Source organism: Oryzias melastigma, linkage group LG2 (genome assembly GCF_002922805.2).
Source record: "Oryzias melastigma strain HK-1 linkage group LG2, ASM292280v2, whole genome shotgun sequence".
Classification (NCBI taxonomy): domain Eukaryota; kingdom Metazoa; phylum Chordata; class Actinopteri; order Beloniformes; family Adrianichthyidae; genus Oryzias; species Oryzias melastigma.
Window position 1 is genome coordinate 19,751,032 of NC_050513.1, and position 22,185 is coordinate 19,773,216.

Consider the following 22,185-nt stretch of genomic DNA (forward strand, 5'->3'; position numbering starts at 1 on the left):
AGAAGATTGTTCAATTCAAGCAGGACTTTTCCAGTTGAGGAATTTCCAAAATATTCCACAGATGTAGATGGAGGTCACCAACTTTCTTCAAAGTTACTCCAGACCACCGACCCTCATACGGCCTTCATATCTCAACACTTCTCGTCTCCAACATGTCCCTGATAGGTCCTGGTCCGAGCCAACAAGCTCTCGGAGCAGATTGTGGTCCTGGAGGGCCAGGTGGAGGATCTCAGCCTCCCCGTCATGGTGGACGTCATCGTGTTTGAGCCAGTAGGCTATCTGCTCCTCAGCGAGAGGCTCATGCAGAGGTTCCTGCATGCCAGGCGGTGGCTCAAACCCAACGGTACGCTCTCACACTGGACCGGAGCAGATCTGGGCGTGTCCTCTCGTCTCACGTACCTCCGTCCTTCAGGCCGGATGTTCCCATCCTGCGCTGATCTTCACCTGGCTCCCTTCAGCGATGAGCAGCTCTACCTGGAACAGCACGCTCGAGTCAACTTCTGGTGTCCAGAACACACACACAGCTCCATGCATGGGAACAAAAACACACAACGTACTATCATGCTAGATCAGGGCTGCAACCTGCGGCTCCAGAGCCACATGTGACTCTTTTATCTCTCCATGGCGGCTCTTTGGGTTAAGAAAAATAAAATTGTAGTTTTGAAAAATGTGGAGATTAGCTATTTGTTTTAGGCTATGTCAAAGATTAGCTTCGACTTTAGCAAAAGACAAACATTTTTAACTGATTTAGTTTACTGATTAATGTTATGCTAATTTGGGGTTTAGCTAATAATTTAGCAACATGCAGATGTTTTCGGCTAATTTGTTAGCTAATAAGTTTTTTGGGATAATTTAGAATTTAGCTTCTATTTTAGAACAAGGCTAACCTTTTTAAGTAATTTAGTTTACTGAGGAATTTTAGGCCATTTTGGAGTTCAGCTAGTAATTGAGCAATGAGCTTATTTTTTTTTTGGCTAATATGGCCTCTAATTAAATGTTTTATGCGGATTCAAAGTTAAGCTAATATTTTAGCAAAATGCCAACCTTTTTGGCTAATTTGTTATCTACTTGAGTTTTTAGGCGAAATTAGTCCCGCCCACACCTCAGATGAAATTGCTGCCGCTCTGCAGAAACTATGACAATGACGATTTGAAAATAGATCAAAGGATGATCAAACAGGACTTTAACAAAGATGTGGGTGAAGAGAGAGGAGGAGTGACGGAGAAGTTTGGTTCTTGGAATGGACAATGGTGGAGGATCGTTTCTCCAGACTAGAGGAATGATAACACAAGTTTCATCTTGTTCAGACGTTGTAACATCAAAGAGATCAAAGAGGTGCTTGACTTTGATCTGTTGTGTTTTCCTTCTGAAGTGAACTAGCATTTTTTATCCTCCTTTATTTATTTAGCCAGAATCAGCCAGAATCCGACTGAAAACAAGAACCCCGTTCCCCCATCAGGGTTTGTTTTTCTTCACCAGCGTAGCTGTTCTTGTTCTGGTGCCATAACCAGTAAAAATGCTGGAGCAGAACGATTCCACACAGCCGTTCTACCAGAGCGAGCTCGACGTTTAACACTTTTTCTTGCATGTTTGACCTCCAGCGTGCGTGAGTGCCGCCACGCTCGCTGCTCGCCGTGCACGTCAGGCTCAGTCAGGCCTGAGGAATGACAGTAAACTGAAGGCTTTTCTGCTACAACAGGAAAGGCTTTGAGACAATCGCTCCCATGTGCTTCACTTTTCGTAGTTAGTTTCAAAAACGTGTCACTATTTCAAGTTTTGAAGCTCCAATAATTTCTCATATAACTCAGACAAACAAGCAGAGAAAGTCTAGCTGCCGTCATGAGCTGGTCCTTCTCTTCACAGGCAGCAGAGGAGTTTCTACGGAGTGGACCTGAGTGCCCTTCACAACGCTGCAGCCGACGAGTTCTTCAGGTACCCCGTAGTGGTAAGGCGGAGCGCTCAGCTCTCAGGTCAGATTTATGCAACAACTGCGCACGTCTGACGGCGCGCTGGTGGGGTTTGCAGGACTCTTTTGATGGACACATCCTGGTGGGCCGGTCTGTCAAGCACCGCATCAACTTCATGGAGCTGAAGGACGAGGACTTGCACAGGTCAGACACCACCGTCTCGTCTGCAGAAATACTTGTGTGGGTGTGGTTTAAGAATGAAGTGGTTTAAGTGTGTTAAGTCACAGACTGTTTTTTTTTTATTTTAATTTTAAAAGTTGTTCCCAAAAAACACTCCTGTAAGGGAGAAGAATCCAAGCCTGTACACTGGTGTTCCTCAGGGTTCTGTTCTCAGCCCTCTTCGTTTTACCACTTCTACGCTGATGACACTCAACTCTCTTCTTTTCTGGACACCATGAATGTCTATCAGTCTGACATCTACAACTTCTCCAAGAAAGAAGTTCTGGTCTTTCCTGTCAATCCCTTGATTAAGAACAATAACACCATTAGCACATTGGGGTCTTGGAAAATTGTCCCTAAAAAGTTAACAAAGTCATTACAGAAGCCAACATTTTTCTGTGCAACGTTTCAGGATAGAGATCCCCTTTGTGTTCACACTGCTTCAGTCCGGTCTGGTCCACGGTCTGGCCTTTTGGTTCGATCTGGCATTTCTAGGATCTAGGTGAGTCCAACATGCATCTCTTTACTATAAATGCATTAAGTAATAGTTTTATTTTCAAAATAAAGAAAAACCAAAACTAAACCGGAAATCTGGACCCGTGTGGTTGTGTCAGTCAGGGAGTGTAATTCTGTTCTAGGTGACCTTAATCTATGATTATTTTGAACAGTGCACCTGTAGGGGTCAGTGTTACTCTACCATTCAAACACATTTATTGTGACAACGTATTAGAAAGATAGTTATTGCTTTAAGTATCAGTGGTGTCATCTCAAGCCACTCTATCATGAATTTGACCCTCTACTGATCAACTGCTTCAATGATTTTGACTCTCCTGACCCACCTGATCCTGTTGATGATCTTGACTATCTTGACACTCCAGATGATTTTGACCCTCTTGACACTCCTAAACTTTCTTGACGCTCCAGGTGCTCCAGATGCTCCTGATTATCTTGACCCTTCTGACGCTCCTGACCCTCTTGACACTTTTAACCCTCCAGACACTCCTGCCGCATCACACTCTTGCTTGGTTCATTTAGCTGTGGATTCTGCTGTTTCTGTGGGCTGAATTCATATGAAAACTCTTCAGAAGTGTCACGCATGTCTTCATTCTCCAGATCCACAGTGTGGCTCTCCACCGCTCCTAGTGAACCCCTGACCCGCTGGTCCCAAGTCAGGTGTTTGCTTCAAACCCCACTCTTCGCCAAACTGGGACAAACCCTTTCTGGGACAGCTCTGCTGGCCTCCAACAGCAGGTACTTCATGGTTACTAACATCCTGTTCTGTTGTTGCATTCTCCTCAAAAGTTTGGGGTTTGGCTGCTTTGCTCTGACGTTTTCTCGTCTCTTTTCTCCTAGCAAGGAGAGCTACGACATCCAAATCACTGCAACCGTGGACCAGTCAGGCTTTAGATCTGGAAATAAACTGGATCTGAAGAACCCTTTTTTCAAGTCGCCTCTACTTCCTCTCTGATTTGATGACTTTTTTTGACCAAAGAATCAACTTTGCAAAGAAGTTTGCTTTTGGCAAACCATTGAATGGCAGCAGAGAGGTGGAGATGGGGGGGGGGGGGTAGTTGTTACTACCATGACTTAAAAGATTCTTGTGGAAATGTTTGATTTGTGCCATGAATGTATCATGTGAAATCTATATAAAAGGGTTGAAATAAATGGGAATTTTACTCGTTGTGGGAAGTGGACTAATATTTGTACGCTCGTCACACACATCTCTCACCACACCTCACGGACCAACCAGCCAATGTGGTCCCTACAACTGTTATTCCATGTCTCTGCATGTTGTTCGGACAAAAGTTCATTTGGATCTGAACTTGTAAAATCATTTTTCAAGTTAATGACTTTGTTGAACCAGTTAAAAAAAATCCCATTATTTTGCTGGTTTGTTTGTTTTCCACATTTGTTGGTTTCTTTTGGGTTCAGAGTCATTTTGTTTTGTGTTAATACATGTTTTTTTATGCATAAGTTAATATATAAAATACAATGAAACCAGATCGCTTTACTTTATAAAGAAACAGTTTGTTTAGCTCTTAATCCTTAAAGTTCTAGATGTGACTCAGTTATTTTTCTTCTCAGATTGGAGCGATGCATCGCAGGTCGTGGTTACCAATTTACTGGGATACCCCCCCCCCCAAAAGTCTAGTCCAGGGGTGTCCAAACCGGGCCTCGAGGGCTGGCCTCCTGCTGGTTCTCCAAAAATCCCGCCTTATCTGCTATTGATTACCTCAATCAGGTGTATTTAGTCAATAAGGAGCTTCAACGGCAGGGTGGTTGGAAAACATGTAGACTCTTAAAGCGTTCTTGACGCTCTAAATCAGGAATATGCAACTCCAGGCCTTGAGGGCCGCACTTCTGTATGTTTTCCAACATACTCTGCTCTGGCATGTTCTAATTGGACACACCTGACCCAGGTAATCAGTCATGAGTAGGACTTGGAGCCGTGGAGTTTTTAGTTAAAACCCCTAACCCGTTTCCCATTGATTCCCTACCAGATCACTACTAGATGTTCACCACATGAGGGCGCCCCAGTGCTAAACATGGAAGCACAGGAAAGAGAAGACTTGTATTTAGAGTTACTTAATACCTTCCTTGAGGCCTACGATAATCTGGCATTCTTTCCAGAGTGAACTCCACCTTTAACAGACTAGAGGGGGATATAGGCTCCAGCATCCCTGTGACTGTGCAGGAAAGAGAACGTATAGAAGATGGATGAATTTATGGTTTATAGTGTAGAAAACAGTACAGAGATCTTTAAGATCAGTTCATCTCACAGAGACTTCAATAAAACATTCCTCACTAATTAAAATAATTCATAACGTAAGGAATCCTTTGAATCAGCTGCTAACAGTTTCAGCGGACTGTCCACTGAAGGGAATGCTGGGTGTTGTAGTTCTGTCCTCCTCAGTTTCAGCTCATGGGGGAGTAACCTAAGAGGGGAAGCTGAGCTGGAGCTTTGGATTATTGATGATGTGAACTTAAGCAACCTCCTCGGCTCTCACAAACCCGACCATCTAATTTACCGCTGTCTTTGTGGGTGTCGGTGCGACCGCCCTGGCTCTGAGCTGTCAGCCAGGTCAGAAATCCCTCCGCGGGTTTTTGGGAGGGGTGTGATCACTGGATCGGAGTTGCTGTGCTTTTCCTCGGGACTTGTGGCTGCAAAGACCTGATCAAAGTTTGATGAACTGGTCTCGGTAATAGGATCTGGTCTCTGAGCATGCTGGAGTCTGGGAGCTCCAGGATGAGAGTGAGCTCAAACGAAATGTCACTAGGAAGACAAACGTTTTATCGTTCAGGTTCAGAGAAGCAAAACTGAACAAGATCAAGACTTAGGACCTACTAGTTTGTCCACACAGTGAGTATGATTATTATAGGAAGTATAACCACTACACTCTTAAATGGTAAATGGTAAATGGCGTATACTTGTATAGCGCTTTCTACCCTCCTTCGAGGGCCCAAAGCGCTTCACAGTCACAGACCCATTCACACACACATTCACACACTGGTGGTGGCTCCGCTGCCGAACACTGGCGCCAACCTCCCACCAGAGGCAATTCGGGGTTCAGGACAAGGATACTTCGACACATGGTGGCGGGAATCGAACCTGCTATCTTCAGATCAGGAGTCTACCACTCTATTACTGCACGACGACCGCCCCTGGAAGAGGCGGGGACATACCCCACCCGGGAGAAAGAGGGGGGAAGTCTGAGGCCTCAAACTGAGGCAGAAAAATAGAACCCTGACCGGCTCCTGCAAAGAAGTCACAACAAAAATATCCCGATCCTCTGAAGCATGTACCCAAAGTCTCTCATCTCAGGGGGTGGGGCCCCCACCTTTGGTGTCATTAATTCAAAAAATTGCCCCAGAACCTGGAAACAGAAAGAGTTGGACTGGAGAACAATTGTCCTCCAGCATGTATTACCACACACCTGGAGAGGGTGGGGGACGGGCACGATCACACTACCAGTAAATCCCAACATCTCGGGGGAGGGGCCCCTCCTTTGGCGTTCAAAACTGCCATAGAACCTGGTGTCAGAAAAAAGGAAGAGCGTGGCGTGGGGAACCTTATGTAACAGCATATGTAAGGAAACCCGTGTCTACCGAAGCCGTAACCTGACTCTACGTGAACTCCTCTGAGAAACAGCCGAGGGGGGGTTGGAGTTCAGAAGTCCTGCCATGATGCGGTTTTGATCTATATCTCTGGAGACCACACCCCCCCTCAGTCCTCTAAACAAACACTAATAAGGACGTCGGCACCTCCACGGCCCCACTCTGAGCAGCATCCTGGTGTTAACCAATCAGCTCATGTGGTTTAGAGAGGAGGGAGGGGGAGGAGAGCGCGGTGGCGTCGGGCTCGGGTGACCTCTCAGCTCACAGAGGCGTGCACCACAGCAGCAGGCCAGATGATCCACCTCAGCTCTGCAGTCCACGAGCATCTCAGGGAGGATCCGGCAGCAGGTCAGACACTCTACACCTTTACAGATCCTCCACTTTGAAGAGTGAAATCTATGTTTAGGGGATTTTTAACCAGTTTACAATATTCTATGGTTTTCCAGAAGGAAACAGTAGATGGACTTCTTTTATTTTGTAGTTTCTAGAAAGTGCTTGTAGAACTAAGAAGACAACATTTCATTCATCATTACTTTCTTCTTAGTTTAGATTTTATTGTTTCACAAGTTCTCCAAACGAGACTTTGGGTCAACAAAGCTCCCGACAGGCGACGTGGATTTGGGAGGATTAGTGGATTCAGACAACATGAATGTGCTGCAGAGGACAGAAAGTATTCAACCTCCAGAGCTGACTGATGAGGAGCTTTCCTGTTCAACAAAAGAGGAGGTTAATCTGAGGATCAGAGGCCAACACAAATGCTAAATTGGTCAAAGATGTCAACTTTTCTTTCAGTTTTGCTGAGTCATCATTTACATCTACCCGACTTTGAACACCGGAAATGTTTTAATGATCTTCTGCGTATGTCAATGATGTCTTTACTTTGCTTCCTCTGACATTGATGAAAGAATAACACCAATTCTCTATTCTGGCTATGATCTGGCTTCATGATTTTGACATTTTTCTCTCATGTTTCTTTTAATGCGACTTAAGTTGGATTTACATATCACTATGGAATTATCAGACCAGAGAAGTCTATAGGCTTTTGTAAAAGTTTTTGCCTAAACCAAAAAATAAAAAACAAAATGACATCAGGATATCTGAAAATGGAAGATTTCATGACGGTTTAGGGTCCACAGCAAAACATAAATGTTTTTAAAAGCCCTTCAAGAGAAAAAGTGTCTTTGGTTTTCAGATGGCTTTGTGAGAAAACAACGAATGGCCTCTACACGAAGTACGCTCCGTAAGTCGAGTCTTTTTTATCCGTGGTTTTGACTCCAACTTCTTCTAAATATTCAGTCAGTTCCAGTTTCTGAGGAGACCAAACAGAGGCGTGTAAAGTTTGTTCTCTCTTCCAGGCATCGAGGGAGACGACAACCTGCAGTCCATGCTGGTGGGGGCGATGATGAGAAAAATCAAGTCTCGGACCTGGAAGAAGCAGCGGTACTTCAGGCTGCAGGACGACTGCATGACCATTTGGTACAAGTCCAAAAAGGCTGGCAACGCCCACTCCACATGTAAGAATGACACGCACTAGTTAACAGGTCATTGGGAACATAAATAATTTAAGGGGCTCAATGTTTCATTTAAAATATTATTTTTGTAATTTTTGCAATTCCTAAAGCTTGTGTTGATGATTTCTTGATCTTTTTAATAGTGGTACTAAAAGTGACTAAAAACGTTGGGGGGCCCCTTGTGCCCCTTCAGCTCCGCCCCTGGATCATAAATGAATTTCCTATTGAAAATCTTTAAACTCAATGGCTTTCATTTGGTCGGTTGATACTTCATGTCATCTATGCTGCCTCTAAGTCATGATGTGGTTAAAGTGAATCGTGGTTGTGTTTTTGCGTGAGACTACTCCCTCCTACTAGGCAAGACCCTTCATGTCTAACTATGTAGCCACAGGGTAGCACTGAGTCTGGGTCTCCCTGTGCTGGTGCCATCGTAAGGATCAGGCAGTCGTACAAGTTTTTGTTGATCCCAACCTGAAATTCTGCAACTTTATTGTTGCCAACAAGCAAAGACAAAGCTGAGAAATTGGACCACTAAAGTTGATTAACTTCCTTCAAATCATTGGATTCGTTTGCCGTTTATACCTTGAAGGTATTTTTGTAATAAGTAGGAGCTTTGCACTTTCAGTGTTTGCCTTGTGAGACCTCTGCTGAGGGAAACCAAACTAAAAACTGTTGGAATCCGTCACCAACTCCCCTGACTAAGGCTTTTTTGTGCGGGGAAGTCATCAGAATGTGACACTTCTTTGAGGGTGACCCACTTGTCGATGGAATCCATCCACCCATCTACCATACCCGCTCAGTCCTTCTCGGGGTCACGGGGTTGCCTACAGAAAGTAGGGCAAAGATATCTGGAAAACAAGAATCAAAGTGGCCCTTGAAGTCTGGAATTATCTACATCTGTTCCACTTACTCATAGATGTTACCCTGTAGATGTCATTTTTGTCAGGGGTGTCCAGTTCCAGTCCTCCACGGCAAGTGTCCTTCATTTTCTTTTCAGATATTTTTGCCCACTTATATCTGATTATTGGAATGTGGTGTTTTCCACCAAAGGGGAAAGATAAGGACAAAGGTAGCCCTTTAATGATTGGACAACCCGGATCGGACAATTCCTTGAATGCAAGATGTTACGAGTGTCCAATCTTGAGTATTACAGTTGTGTCACCTGTGCTTTTTGTGAATCATTCAAGCCTTTGTCCCTTTTGTGTGTTCAGTTTCTGTCAGTGAAGTGGAGGCAGTCCGAGAGGGTCACCAGAGCGAGGTCCTGCTCAGCATCGCGGACGAGTTCCCGGCCAACCGATGCTTCACACTGGTGTTTCGTGGTCGCAAGGGGAACCTGGATCTGGTGGCAGAATCTGCTGAGGAAGCACAGACTTGGGTCAAAGGCATACGGAAGCTGATTGAAAATGTGGAAAATATGGGGGAAAGGGAGAAGTTGGACCAGTATCCTTTCTCAAGTGTTCTGGATAAGTTGGCTTTTGATGCAAGTGGCTATGGTCCTCAAGAACTACTGCCCTAATTATTTGGCTAATTGGCTGAATAGAATGATACTAGACTGATTGATGGACCACACCTGTCCCAGGTATTCAATAACAGAGGTAGAGATAGCTGGAAAAACAAATAGGCTAGATGTTCTTTAGGACTAACTTTGGAGACTAGTGCTGGCCCTTTCTTTGCTCTTCAAGTCATCATCAACTGTTAAAGTCCAACAAAACTGTAAGGAGGTCAAATATCTGCAGTGGACCTCAAGAGTCAGCATTCCTTAACTTGGATTCCTAGGTGGATCAGTGACTGGTTCAAGAAGGCAGACAAGGACCGTGACGGTCGGATGAACTTCAAGGAAGTGCGGGACCTGCTAAAGATGATGAACATCGACATGAATGAGGACCACGCTCTTCGTCTATTCACTGTGAGAGCCTTTAATAAAACGTGCTGTGATTGAAGTGTTGGGCTTAGAGTCTCACTGTGTTTGTTCTGTCTCAGCTGGCAGACAAGTCCTGTACGGGTTCTCTGGAGGACGATGAGTTTGTGCTGTTCTACAAGATGTTGACCCAGCGGGAGGATGTGCTCGCGGTCTTTCAGGAGTTCTCATCTGATGGCCAGACGTTATCCCAGAGAGACCTGGAGGACTTCCTGAGAGAGGAGCAGCTGGAGGGAGACAATGTCCAACAACACGCCATGCACCTTATTGAGCAATATGAACCTTCAGAAACAGGTAAGAACCAAAATAGCCAGTACCAATTCTTGGCTTTCCTAAGTGGATTGGGTTTCATGTTCACATAAATCTATTTTCTACTCGTAAGAAGTTTCTGACTTTTTCATTTCCAGCCAAAATGCTGAACATCATGACCTTTGATGGTTTTTTGATGTACCTGGGCTCGACCGAGGGCTCCATCTTCAACCCACAACAGAGGGGCATCTACCAGAACATGGCCCTCCCGCTGTGCCACTATTTCATCTCTTCCTCCCACAACACATACCTGATGGAGGACCAGCTCCGAGGACAGAGCAGCGTGGAGGGATACATCAGGTAACAGCAGTTTGAATCCTGAAGTAAGTTTTGGTACTAGTACTACAGTAGTATTGTGGCTGAGGTTATTCAAATCCCATAAATGGCGTACACTTTCATGGCTCTTTTTAGACTTCATTACTTTAGAGTCACACAAAGACGCTAAAGTGCTTAAATGTAATCACCAGGAGCAATGTGGGGTTCTTGCCAAAGGACACTTCAGCTCTTCCAAAATAGCAACCATTGATTAAAGGTAGACCCTTTACCTCTTCATCACTGCCAAAATGACACAACCATAGCTATGTTTTTCTGTTCATTCCATGTGTATCCTATCGACACTTACCCATACCTGCACACGCCATGAGTAAAGCATTTGCAAACGCAGCCACTAAGGGTCCAGTACTCGCACCTTTTTAACGATTAGTTAAACGGTACCATGATCAATAGTATGTTCGATTTCATGGTGTCCATTAAGGTGGCTGTAAAAGCCTCAAGGGAACTCACCTTAAGGGACACACCTTAAGATGTGATCACTGCTCTCTATGACCCTCCACGGACCCGGATGACCCAAACACCCACAATACCTGCAAGGGTCAGTCCTTGTAAGGGCTATGGGTTCCAAACTGCAACTCTACTTTTAGTTAGCCATGATGTGTTGTTAAAGATCTAGACTTCTGACAAACCTGCTCAAGACATTGGCGTTTCTAGAACAAAGACATTCTATTTTAGCAACTACAGTTTGGTAATGCATCACTATGCTAAAAGACGTAGGTCATCTACCTTTCACTATTGAAAGGTAGAAAGCTGCTGTTGTACACTTTTGAGTAATCCTTTTGCTTTGTGTGTCATTGAGTCTTTGTCTATTACTGGGTCTTTGTTCTCCAGGGCTCTTAATCGAGGCTGCCGCTGTGTGGAAGTTGACTGTTGGGATGGGGCCAACGGAGAGCCAATCGTTTATCACGGACACACCTTCACCTCCAAGATCCTCTTTAAGGATGTGGTCACTGCAGTGGGAAACTATGCCTTCAAGGTAGCATCACGTTTGCTACCTGTTTGTCGGGGAACTGAGAACAGTTTTTTATGACTCCCAATGGTTAGACCAGTTATCCTCAGTCTTCTTGCTGCCAGTGCATCAGATGCTTTTAGGTGTACTTTTTAACCTCTTCTAAAGCCACAAATGTGCTTCCATGATGTTGTGTTATGAAACCACAACAGCAAACGGCCTCATGACTCATTGATGAAGGATTAGAACTGTGTAATGGAATGCATCCAGGCGCTGATAAGCCGCCGGGCGACTGGGAGTCGTGGCAGAGCCATCAGCCGGCAGGTTCACGTGCTCTTGAAACCGTGCATGAGCATCTGTCTGCAACTGAATATTGCGGCTTTGTGACCCCATCTGTTGCTCCCTCGGGCTGCCGGGCACGGGCGCGTGGCAGCTGGCGTATTCGTTTTCAGCAGTAACAGTGCCCCGCAGGGTTAAATTACAAACTCACTTGCTGCTGCCCTCTAAAAGGTATCTGAATATCCAGTCATCCTGTCCATCGAGAACCACTGCAGCGTGGAGCAGCAGAGAGTCATGGCCCAACACCTCTGCCACATCCTGGGGGAGAAGCTGCTCAAGAAGCCTTTGGATGGACACGCCTCCAACAGCCTGCCATCTCCGGAGGTGAGCCATTCCCACTCATGTCCACCAGAAACAGAAGATACATAAACCCTAGGGTCAGGTGACCCACTGGTTTGGATTGGGATTATTTGACACATTTTTTATTTAGACAGTTCTGGTCAAATTGGGTGAATCTGAAGTCTTTAAACCCCAAGATGTTTCAAAAATGGTCAAATTGGAGAGAAAAAGCCCCAGTCAGCTATGGAAACATGACCAATGAGGTGATTATCTAGCAATCACCTATCAATCAAAACTCATTGCTCAGTTCAACTACAGTATTGATGTGATAATATAAAAATCTACCCACTAGTCCCCAAAAATTGTCCAAAAAGTGTTAGAAGAACTTTGTATGTTTTTATCACAGCTGTGACACAAAAACACCACACACCCAATAAGAGTATCATTTTTTTTCTCTTAAAAGCATCAAAAAGTCTCAACAGGAAATTCAAAGAAAATTGGAAATAATCCAGACTAGAGAACACAAGTCAGATGGAGTCTGGGAAAACGAGTTTGTTAAGTAGAAATACCTCCAGTCCTTAATTTCATGTAAATGGACATGAAAAAAGGTGGAGACAACATTTACATTAAGCTTAAGCATGGATTAAAGACGCTGTCTGATCCATCAGTCAGTGATAGAAATTGGCAGATTTTAGATTTATCTCCATTATAAGGTTGGAACGACATAATCTAGAGCCTTTATATACTAAATAATTTGGATTTAGTTTACTGATGTTGAAGCAATTTTAGAGATACGTGACGCTCTGTCAAAGTGTATGGTTGGGTGTTTTTGTAAATACACTAAGACAGCTAATGTGAAGCGTGTCAGAATCACATGGAATGAACCAAATATCAATGCTTTACAGTACAAATTAGAGGCAGGTCAAGAGAATATGAAGTAGTACTGGAAAATAAATAGATGATAGTTATGGATTCTGTCCATGAATGATGTTCTAAGAACTGCCAATTTAAATATTTCTAATGATTCTATCTTTTTATGGACTCTTCTTATTAGAGTCATTCAACTGCTAAAACAAGCAGCAGGTGTTGCCTCTTTATCAGAGAAAAGAACTCTGTCAAAGTCAACTTACCCAGACCGGCACAGGAATCTCTCAGATAAGGACAGCAAAACTGTCTTTCCTTGATGGCTATACTCAAATGAATCTACTGTCCATGTAAATTATGCAAAAGTAGTTTGGAACTGATGGGATCTCCGTGTCCTCGCCTGCACGACGAAAATTATTTCAGTTGGTGAAAGTGTAGCTACCACTGTGGCTTCAAAACCCAACTTGGGATCACTTAAAGGTCGGCTTCCTGATGAGCTCTGGTTAATGGTTGAACCCATACCCTCTAAGCTCTCTGTAAGTCATGTGACCTATGTAGAACGTTAGCTTTCAACACACGTTTCTACGTCAAAGTCATCAAGGACGATAAACAATGGTTTTATCTCGGCTCTTCATCAGGATCTCAAAGGGAAGATTCTGGTGAAGGCAAAAAAGATCGGAGGTCTGGAGGAGAACATTGGCACCCTGGTTGAAGACTCGTTGTCTGGGGAAGTCACTGATGAAGATGACATGGCTGAAATGGAGGAGGAAAACATGCACCGGGACAGTGTCCGGGGAAGGACGAAGGTGGGTCCACGGTCCACAGCAGAACCGGGAAAAGTTTGACACAGGGCTATGAAGACAACGAACCATCCTGGTCTACACATTCTCCCTCCCAACTCGTCAACTCCTGATCCCAACTCACTTTTGGGATTATTGGGTTGCTGGAGCCTATCCCAGTCACTGCTTTACTAATAGTTTTTCCATCACAGTAGTAGTTTTTTCTTTTATTAATTTGACGTGTGGTTCCGGCCCTCTCCGGGTCACTTTTTGATGTTTTGGGTGTCCCCAAGTTGTCATTTTTTGATGTGCTGGCTGTTCCCGTTAAATCATGCGTCCCCAACCCTCGGGATGCGGTACAGGACATGGTAACGGATGCGGGAACGGACACGGAACAGGTAATGGGTTAGGATACCGAGTTAGGGTGCCAGTACTGCGTTAGGGTACCAGTCCGATTGGCTTCACTGTACTGGACTGGTACCAGTACCAGTCTGCGCCCCCAAGGGATGGGGACCCCTGATGAGTGAATACATTTTTTCACTGTCTGTGTCCCGGGACCAAGCAGCCTTTGGACCGGTACCAGTTTGTGGCCCAGAGGGTGGAGAGTTCATGGGTACAGCCAGCACATCAAAAAACGACGTGTTGGGGACACCCAAAAAGTAAAAAAAAAATGACGCAGAGGGGCCTGAACCATACGTCCATATGTGACCAGTTAGAAGTGAGAATACTTTGCTCTCATTTGCTATGAATCCTCAACAGATCACGAAGAATCAGAACTCATAATCAGTCACATTATAGCAAATTTCATTATCTTTTATGATGCTATGATGCCAAAAATTATTGTACCCTGAAGAACATAAATATTTTAAAAGGCAACCATTTTGCTGTTTTTGTATTTGTCTAAATCAAGATGTTCTAAACCTAAAAGCTCAGACAATACATTTACTTTATTATGAAGTCCTTTTTAAAATAGTTTTGTTAATATTTGTTACGTCTGGAAGTTTACAATAGAGCAGGGACAAGCAACTCCAGGCCCCAGGGCCACTTTCCTGCATGTTTTCTAACATCCCTGCTCTGGCATGTTCTTATTGGTTGGACACACCTGTACCAGGTAATCAGTCATGAGTAGGGCTTGAATATTTAGAAATCATTCAGACAATGTGGCCCTCGAGGCCTGGAGTTACCTTTCCCAGCTCTAGAGTAATTCCTAGTTTTTATCTCCCATCCTACCATGTCCCAAACCTTCCTAATTGCAATTGGGTTGCTGGAGCTTATCCCTATCACTACTTTATTAATAGTTTGTCCATCCTAGGGTGGTTTTTATTTTAATAATCTTGATTATTTAATTTTTTCCAGTAAAATAAGTCTCCATCTAATTTCAGTGACATAAATCTGAAGAAATGCACTGGAAATGTTCTCGACTCCCAGAAAATCCAAACTAAGGATTGAATTAAAAGTTAAATCTTCTAGTGTACCAAAACAACAAGGAGAAACACAGCTGAAAGGCTGTTTTAAGCAATTCTAACCATACAAAACAATATGAAACCCAAAAATGCATGTAGGACAGTCTGTCTTTGCAGTCTGAAGCTGCAAGGTTGATCACGTCAGGAATCACGTTGGACTGATGTTTATTTATAAGCATTTGAGACGTGTGAAACTCCATACCGGGACAGCAGTCTGCACAGCCACCAGAGGGGCCAGACCGGCTGCTAGCTGGCCCTGATGTAAGGTGTAATCTGTCTGGTAGACAGCTAGCGGTGGCTCCGGTGCAGTAATGGAGAGAGGGTGATGCCCCGAGGCCTGGCTGAAGCCGGACGATCAGGTTTCGTGCAGAATCAGACGGGCGGAGGTTCACTTCTCTGACGTGAACGGTGGGGAACGGTGCCGGCTTTGCCATCTCCCACGCCTCCGAGCGCTTATTCAGCTCGGCTTGTTGCTGAGGATCACTTACGCAGTTCACGAGGGGATCGCCCCAGGTTGGGACGTGTTCCCATCCCTCCAGCCATGACAGGATTCTTTTTCATCACAAGAGTTCACCCGATCGTGTGTTCTGACCTGAATTAAGAGTCATCTGGTGCCCATGCAGAACCAAGCACCCTGGCCAGGTGAACTTTAGGTGACTTTTGTTGCTTAAGTGAGCAATCCGATGCTGGACCTAAAAGGCCAGGAACAAGGCTCATGGTGGGAATTCCAACATTCGTGTGACAAAAGCAACTGATGATCGAATCTGGATGGAATGAAAACTATCTACTTGAACTGACTGACGGGTTGTTGACTCCAATAGAAACAACTGAGTTATCAGAAGCTGTAGTTACCAGGACAAAACAGAAAAACGCTTGATTAGTGAAAACTTACCAGAAAGGCACAAGCAAGACTCGGAAGCGGAATCAAATATTTTCATCAACAAAGATTTGTCCATTTTATCCAGTCCCATCTCCTGCTCCCCCTAATGTTCCTCATTCATGTGGTGCCATAAAGAAGACATTTCCAAGAACCCCAAGGACCAAACACGCATCGTCTTACTTCCTTTGTCTGTTGAATCTCATGTGGTTTCCTTTCATCCATAGAAATCCAAGCAGGACCTTTCCAAGGAGCTGTCGGATTGTGTCGTCTACTGCAAAAGTTTCCACTTCAGGAGCTTCAGACACTCACAGTTGCACTCCAAGTTCTATGAGGTGGCGTCCTTCACAGAGTCCAAAGCCCGCAAATACCTCAAAGAATCAGGTGGGACGTTAAAAACCCTCCAACTCGTATTTGACTCCTAGCTTTTGTGTCTAACCTATGAACTCCATTCCAGGAGCAGAGTTTGTGCAGCACAACTCCCGGCAGCTGACCAGAGTTTATCCTACGGGGTTCCGGACGGACTCCTCCAACTTCAATCCTCAGGAAATGTGGAATGCTGGATGCCAAATAGGTGATTGGATAAATAATGCTATTGTTGTTTTGCCTTCGTGTTGGATTTAATGGACCGGGGTCATAACTTTCCCAACACAAAGTCACCTGAACTACAGTTCATTGACTACCTAAATCATCCAGTCTTATGTGCCTTGGTATAGGTATCTGGTATGGTTGTTGTCCACATTGATAACATGAATTCTAGTTCTCCTATTCAGAACAAAATTGGCCTCTGCCAAAAGGCTGTAGAGTTTGTTGGAACATTAGCTTAGATTCTCTCTAAACTTTATGAAAACGAGCTAATGTCCTATGTTTGACTTGTTGTCAAAAATTAAAATTTAGTTGCAGGCAAGGAAGAGTATCCTTAGTGACCTTCTGTTCAGTCAGATGAAGTTGTGTAGCCTCTCTCTAATCTATGTGTGAACAAGTGACCATGCATGTTAATGAGTGGGTCAGTTCAAAGAAGCGCTGTAGGCCGAGGAGCTCTACAATATCTCATTCTTCATTAGACCATTTGGGCAATCATAATCTGGAGCCACTTGGTCCAGATTATCAGCAGAAAGCAGGACAGACGTATCTAGAAAACAAAGTTTGATTGTGGTTCTTGAAGACCTGGGTTGGGCAGCATCATCATTCAAACTCTATCTTTCCTCTTTTGGAACAGTTGCTTTGAACTTCCAGACGGCCGGTGAAGGAATGGATCTAAACGACGGACTGTTCAGTCAGAATGGCTGCTGTGGCTACGTCTTGAAGCCCAGCTTTATGCAACAGACAAAGTCAGGCTTTGACCCCGAGTCACCTCAGAAACAAGAGGACTACCAGCCAGTCATCCTCAACATCCAGGTAGAAACCCTGCCAGAGGAAAGGAGCGTGTGTATGTTTTGTTTTGCGTTACTGTCACACCTGTTATACCACATATGTGTTTCATGAAGGTGATCAGCGGCCAGCAGCTGCCGAAGGTCAACATCAAAGAGGGTTCTATTGTGGATCCTCTGGTCAGAGTTGAGATCCATGGAGTTCCACTGGACCAGGCCAAGCAGGAGACCAGATACATTGAGAACAATGGTATGGACAGGTTTTTGGACCAGGCTCCACACACCAGTTTAAAGACCTAAACACTGAAATAAGAAGCAAACTCTACCCCTGGGATGTCCAAAGTTAGTCCTCGAGGACTGGTGTCCTTTGTGTTTTCCAACCAACCTGCCATTGAAGCTCCTTAATGCCCAAACACACCTGATCCAGGAAATCAGCAGTAAATAAGGCAGGGTTTCTGGAAAACTAGCAGGAGGCCGGCCCTCGAGGACTGACTTCGGACAGCCCTGCTCTACCACATCCACGAGCAGTGGGTCTGGTTCATTCTCTCTACCAAAAAAAGAGACATTTCATTTCTCAAATATGATCAGGTTCAGGTTTTTTGGCAGTTGGTTGATCTCCTTACAGGGTTCAACCCCGTATGGCACGACTACCTGCGGTTTACCATTCACACCCCTGAACTGGCCCTGGTACGCTTCGTGGTTGAAGACTATGACAAGACCTCCAAGAACGACTTTGTGGGGCAATACACTGTTCCCCTCACCTGTATGCAGCAAGGTAGGAGACAATGATGTAGCTGGAGAACGACATGAAGAAGAACGCAATTCTACTTGGGTAGAATCATTTTTTATTACATGGTAAGTGGAAAATTGTGGATGCAGTCACTGTACCTCACAAAAGTTGAAACCAAAGTTCTGCCTTCTGCACAATATAACAGGACTGATGGAGAGCAACTCTAATTGAAAAATAGATTCTTAGCATCTCTTAACAAATGGGACACAAGATGAGGCAGTTTTTCTGGGTTGGTTCCTGTCTGAGCAAAGGTCTTCACACAGTTCAGGGATGGGAGACTAACGGATGAATCTATCACAAAAACCTGTCATGAACTTCTAAGTCATCCGCCCCCAACAATTCTAACCCTCCAGTCCTCAGTCTGAAAGACAGTTCCCAAATTCAGTCAACAACCAGGGTTTTCTCACCAGACAAAAGAAAAAAGATAGGAAGAATGACAGGCAGGGGTAATTTCACAGGGGTGATTCAAGTGGTTATTGGAGGGATGATTACAGGGGTGATTGTTGGGGTGATTCTTGGGGGATTCCAGGGAAATTCCAGAGAAGATTCTAGACAGTTTTTAGGGTGATTCTAGAAGTGTTTGCAAAGGTGATTGCGGTGGAGATTCTAGGGCTGATTCCAGACAAGATTCGTGGGTAGAATCCGGGAAGGATTTCAGGGGTGATTCCAAGGATGATTCTAGGGGTGATTCTTGGGCGATTACTTGTAAACTCCAATAATGATTCTCGGGGCAGTTTTAAGGGTGATTCCAGACAGGATTCTTGGGTTGAATCTGGGAATGATTTCAGGTGGGAGTCCAAGGATGATTCTAGGGGTGATTCTTGGACGATTCTGTGGAAACTCCAATAATGATTCTAGGGGCAGTTTTAAGGGTGATTCCAGACGGGATTCTTGGGTTGAATCTGGGAATGATTTCAGGGGGGATTCTAGTGATATATCCAGGGGTGATTTGGGGATGGTTCCAGGGGTGATTGTATGGGCAATTCTAGGGATGATTCTAGAGTTGATTCTAGTGATGATTCCTGGGATGATACCTAGGTTGATTTCAGGGGTAATTCTAGGACATATCAGGGTCAAGACAAGATCAACAGACAACAAGAAGATCGGGACTAGCAACAACAGGCTGGAGAGCTGCATATAAATAACTTTCATGGGTGATGAGGTTGAGTCCTGAAGAAGGCAGAACAGACATGATAAGACTGAAGATTGGAGCATAAAGGACTATGGAATAATCCACTCTCTCTGATAGAAAAGCTTCACAGTCGAGGTTTTAGTTCATGTTTAAAAACATTTCATTAAAAGGATTTTTAAGCCTTTATGACTCTAGCGGAGCAGAGACTTGATCCTTTCTGCTGCTCGTGACCTCTGGTGTGTTTTCAGGTTACCGTCATATCCACCTTCTATCCAGAGATGGAACCAGCATCCCGCCGTCGTCGCTGTTCGTCCACGTCCGGATCACGGAGCTGTAGGATACACCCAATAACTAGGCTTCAAAGAGAAAGCCAAAAACTCTTGGATATGCATCATGCCAAAAGATTCCAGGCTTCAGAGAGAACTGTGGAGAAACTGTTCTGATCTGTGAACTGCTCTGTTGTTCAGTGTGGCGAGCTGCTGTCATTTCTGGTCTTTGACGTGTTCCTTCTACAAGAATGTGCCACTGTTTTATCCTTTGATACCACAGTCTTCAGGTTTTTCCCTTCCAAATCAAGGTGACTTTTGCAGATACTTCTTTTGGTTCTGGTTCTTGATGCAGACAGGAAGACAAAAGTCAAACCTTTGGCTCATAGAACCCTGCTTTTTTCCCATCAATGGCCTCCTAACTTCTTAAAAATCCTTACAAAGCCACCGTACTTGGAAAAAAATGTTGGTTTTAAAGTTTGTAGATTTTAACAAGGTTAGCATGGCAAGCTAGCAAATGTGGCGTTAACACACAAATCCATGGCTCAAGCTGACCAAAATGATAATTGTTATCCCCAGGTGTCAAAGATATAAAATGGTTGCTATGGAAATAAAACCACAGGAAGGGCACCATTTTGATTGATAGTCTATTGGACTTTTTGTAGTAGGAAGGACGCCTGGTTTCAATGAGTGATGACGAGTTTGGGTGATGCATTTTAAAGATCTGGACTCTGCATCGACCAATCAGGGATGAGGATGAGATTTGCGGACAGAAAGTGCTCAAACTGAAGTACTGAAAGCGACTGCGACTTGGTCTGACACTCATTCCCGAGTGGTAGGAGCTACAAAGCGTGTTATAAACCAAGTGCGAATTTATCTGAAATGTGGTTAACGACTCAAAAATAGGAGCAAATTCCCCGCCTAGCTAAAAATAAGCGGCAGATATGAACTTGTCGCCTGAATAAATTAGATGTAACCCAACATTAGACAACACTCATTTTTACAGTACACAATTCTGGGTTTTAGTGAAACTGACTGATAAATACCCTCCCCCAGCAGGTGTTGTTGACCTGTCCATTCCTACCTGAGTGTTTCCAGTCTTATATTCCACTTAAACCTCTCATCTTTTAAGATGTTTTTTTTAATAAGGTCCAGTCTGTCTGCTAATGTATGTAAATGTTTTGATATTCTATTTTTGTATACTGTACAGTAGAGGGCGCTGCAGTGCTTTCCCCCTCTTTTATTCTCTATTGCACTATGTTGTAAATAAATGTTGTATTTACTCACTGTGTTAATAAAACATGTTTATTTAGAAACCAAAAACTCTTTCCCTTGATTTTGCTTTCTTGTAATTAATTTATCAACTTGAGTTTGTATTTTATGTTATAATTTTAAATTAAAAGAGTAAATATGAATTATTTAGAGTTATTGAATCGTTTCATTTGATTTAAGTTTTTATTTCTCATATGACGCCATGAAATCCTTAATGAGCATCATAATGTGGGAAATGCCTCAGGTCCTTTTATTTTGAAAAATACACATATTGCAATAAAAAAAAGAAAACATTTGTGAATACATTATTTGTGTATTGTCAATAGATAGGATAAATCTTGATACCAGTTTTTTTTTATTATTCGGTCTCACGTTTCAAATAGTCCAATCAGATGAAAAAAAAATGTTTTACTTAAAAACTAGAACAGTGAAACATTTTTTATTATTTTATTTTTTCATGCCTATAGGAAAAACTTTTTAGAATTTAGTTTGAGTATTGTATAATTATAATCAATCTACACGGTTCCAATGTAATATAGTCTTATATGTGGTGTTAAGTTTGTATTTTAAAAGAGCAATAAAATAGTTTTTTAAATATAAGTAAATTTCTTCAATACATTTTTTATCATTATTTAAAAAGGTTTTATTATTGTAAGCGTTACAATAGACTATGCAAAACATCATTTTTTATATACTTATACACACACACACACACACATATATATATATATATATATATATATATATATATATATATATATATATATGTGTGTGTGTGTATACATTTTTCAATGCTATTCTTACTTTGTCATTTTTATACTATTTATGCATTATTTGAAAGAATTTTAGTTAAAAAAAATGTAAAAAACATTTATTTTGAAAACAGAAATTGTCTTCCGGTTGACAATTTATATATTTACATATATATTTTCAGTTCTATGCTAATAAATATTTTTCAATGTTATGTTAATTGCCATTTTTGTACTATTTGTAAATAATTGGAAATATTTTTGTAATTGAAAAAGATTTAAATAAAATTTATTTTGAAAAGAAAATTGTTTTCCGGTAGCGTCATCCTGGACGTCCTCAAAGAGTCACGTGACACGGAGTTCCGGTCTCGAGCATCATGGTCGGGAAGATAAAGCACGTCCGGCAGAAGCTGCACCAGGAGGCGGTAAAGCTCCGCGGACCGGACCGGACCCCGCAGGCGGGACCCGAGACGGTTCTGCCGGGGATCGCGCGTCCCGCCGCGGTCCTGCCTGCCGGAAAAGCTCCGCTGGGAGAAAAGGTTCCGACCCAAACAAGCGCACGTGCGCAGCAGGTGAGCTCTGTTTACAGCCCGAACTTCACGAAACTCTCCTACCTTTATCTGCTCTCTGTGTGAGTTTATGGAGAATTTTACTAACAAATTATGACTTTAATGGAGAAATGAAGTCAACCATTTCAGGAAACTGGAGAACATTTCAAAATAAGAGACAGTTTTACTGGATTT

The 22,185-nt window shown here is 43.4% G+C and overlaps 3 protein-coding genes across 3 annotated transcripts in view; all 3 read left to right on the forward strand.

Moving 5' to 3' along the window:
- LOC112142008 (histone-arginine methyltransferase CARM1) overlaps positions 1–3,676 on the forward strand; it is an 8,905-nt gene extending 5,229 nt beyond the window's left edge. Inside the window, exons 6-12 of the mRNA XM_024265243.2 lie at positions 166–343; positions 413–503; positions 1,864–1,945; positions 2,026–2,111; positions 2,539–2,628; positions 3,240–3,377; positions 3,480–3,676. Coding sequence (XP_024121011.1) covers positions 166–343; positions 413–503; positions 1,864–1,945; positions 2,026–2,111; positions 2,539–2,628; positions 3,240–3,377; positions 3,480–3,594 — 780 coding nt within the window. The 3' untranslated portion in view covers positions 3,595–3,676. The remainder of the gene's footprint in view (positions 1–165; positions 344–412; positions 504–1,863; positions 1,946–2,025; positions 2,112–2,538; positions 2,629–3,239; positions 3,378–3,479) is intronic.
- Positions 3,677–6,529: 2,853 nt separating this feature from the next.
- plcd4a (phospholipase C, delta 4a) lies at positions 6,530–20,374 on the forward strand. The gene is made up of 16 exons (XM_024265217.2): positions 6,530–6,590; positions 7,435–7,482; positions 7,598–7,756; positions 8,965–9,193; positions 9,530–9,659; positions 9,734–9,965; positions 10,079–10,280; positions 11,145–11,289; positions 11,773–11,925; positions 13,383–13,550; positions 16,091–16,247; positions 16,321–16,437; positions 17,083–17,261; positions 17,351–17,483; positions 17,859–18,008; positions 19,404–20,374. Exons 1-16 carry the CDS (start codon positions 6,536–6,538, stop codon positions 19,490–19,492), a joined length of 2,346 nt encoding a protein of 781 aa, XP_024120985.1. The 5' UTR covers positions 6,530–6,535; the 3' UTR covers positions 19,493–20,374.
- Positions 20,375–21,772: 1,398 nt separating this feature from the next.
- Positions 21,773–22,185, forward strand: part of fam207a (family with sequence similarity 207 member A) — an 8,201-nt gene continuing 7,788 nt past the window's right edge. Inside the window, exon 1 of the mRNA XM_024265214.2 lies at positions 21,773–22,014. Within this exon, the coding sequence (XP_024120982.1) occupies positions 21,820–22,014 (195 nt within the window). The 5' untranslated portion in view covers positions 21,773–21,819. The remainder of the gene's footprint in view (positions 22,015–22,185) is intronic.

What these genes read in the sequence shown, in the direction of transcription:
- plcd4a (XM_024265217.2), top strand. Translation starts at nt 6,536, where the DNA reads ATGATCCACCTCAGCTCTGCAGTCCACGAGCATCTCAGGGAGGATCCG. An exon ending in GAAAGGGAGAAGTTGGACCA is followed by an intron (nt 9,194 to 9,529) that starts GTATCCTTTCTC and finishes TTGGATTCCTAG; the next exon opens with GTGGATCAGTGACTGGTTCA. An exon ending in GAATGCTGGATGCCAAATAG is followed by an intron (nt 16,438 to 17,082) that starts GTGATTGGATAA and finishes CTTTTGGAACAG; the next exon opens with TTGCTTTGAACTTCCAGACG.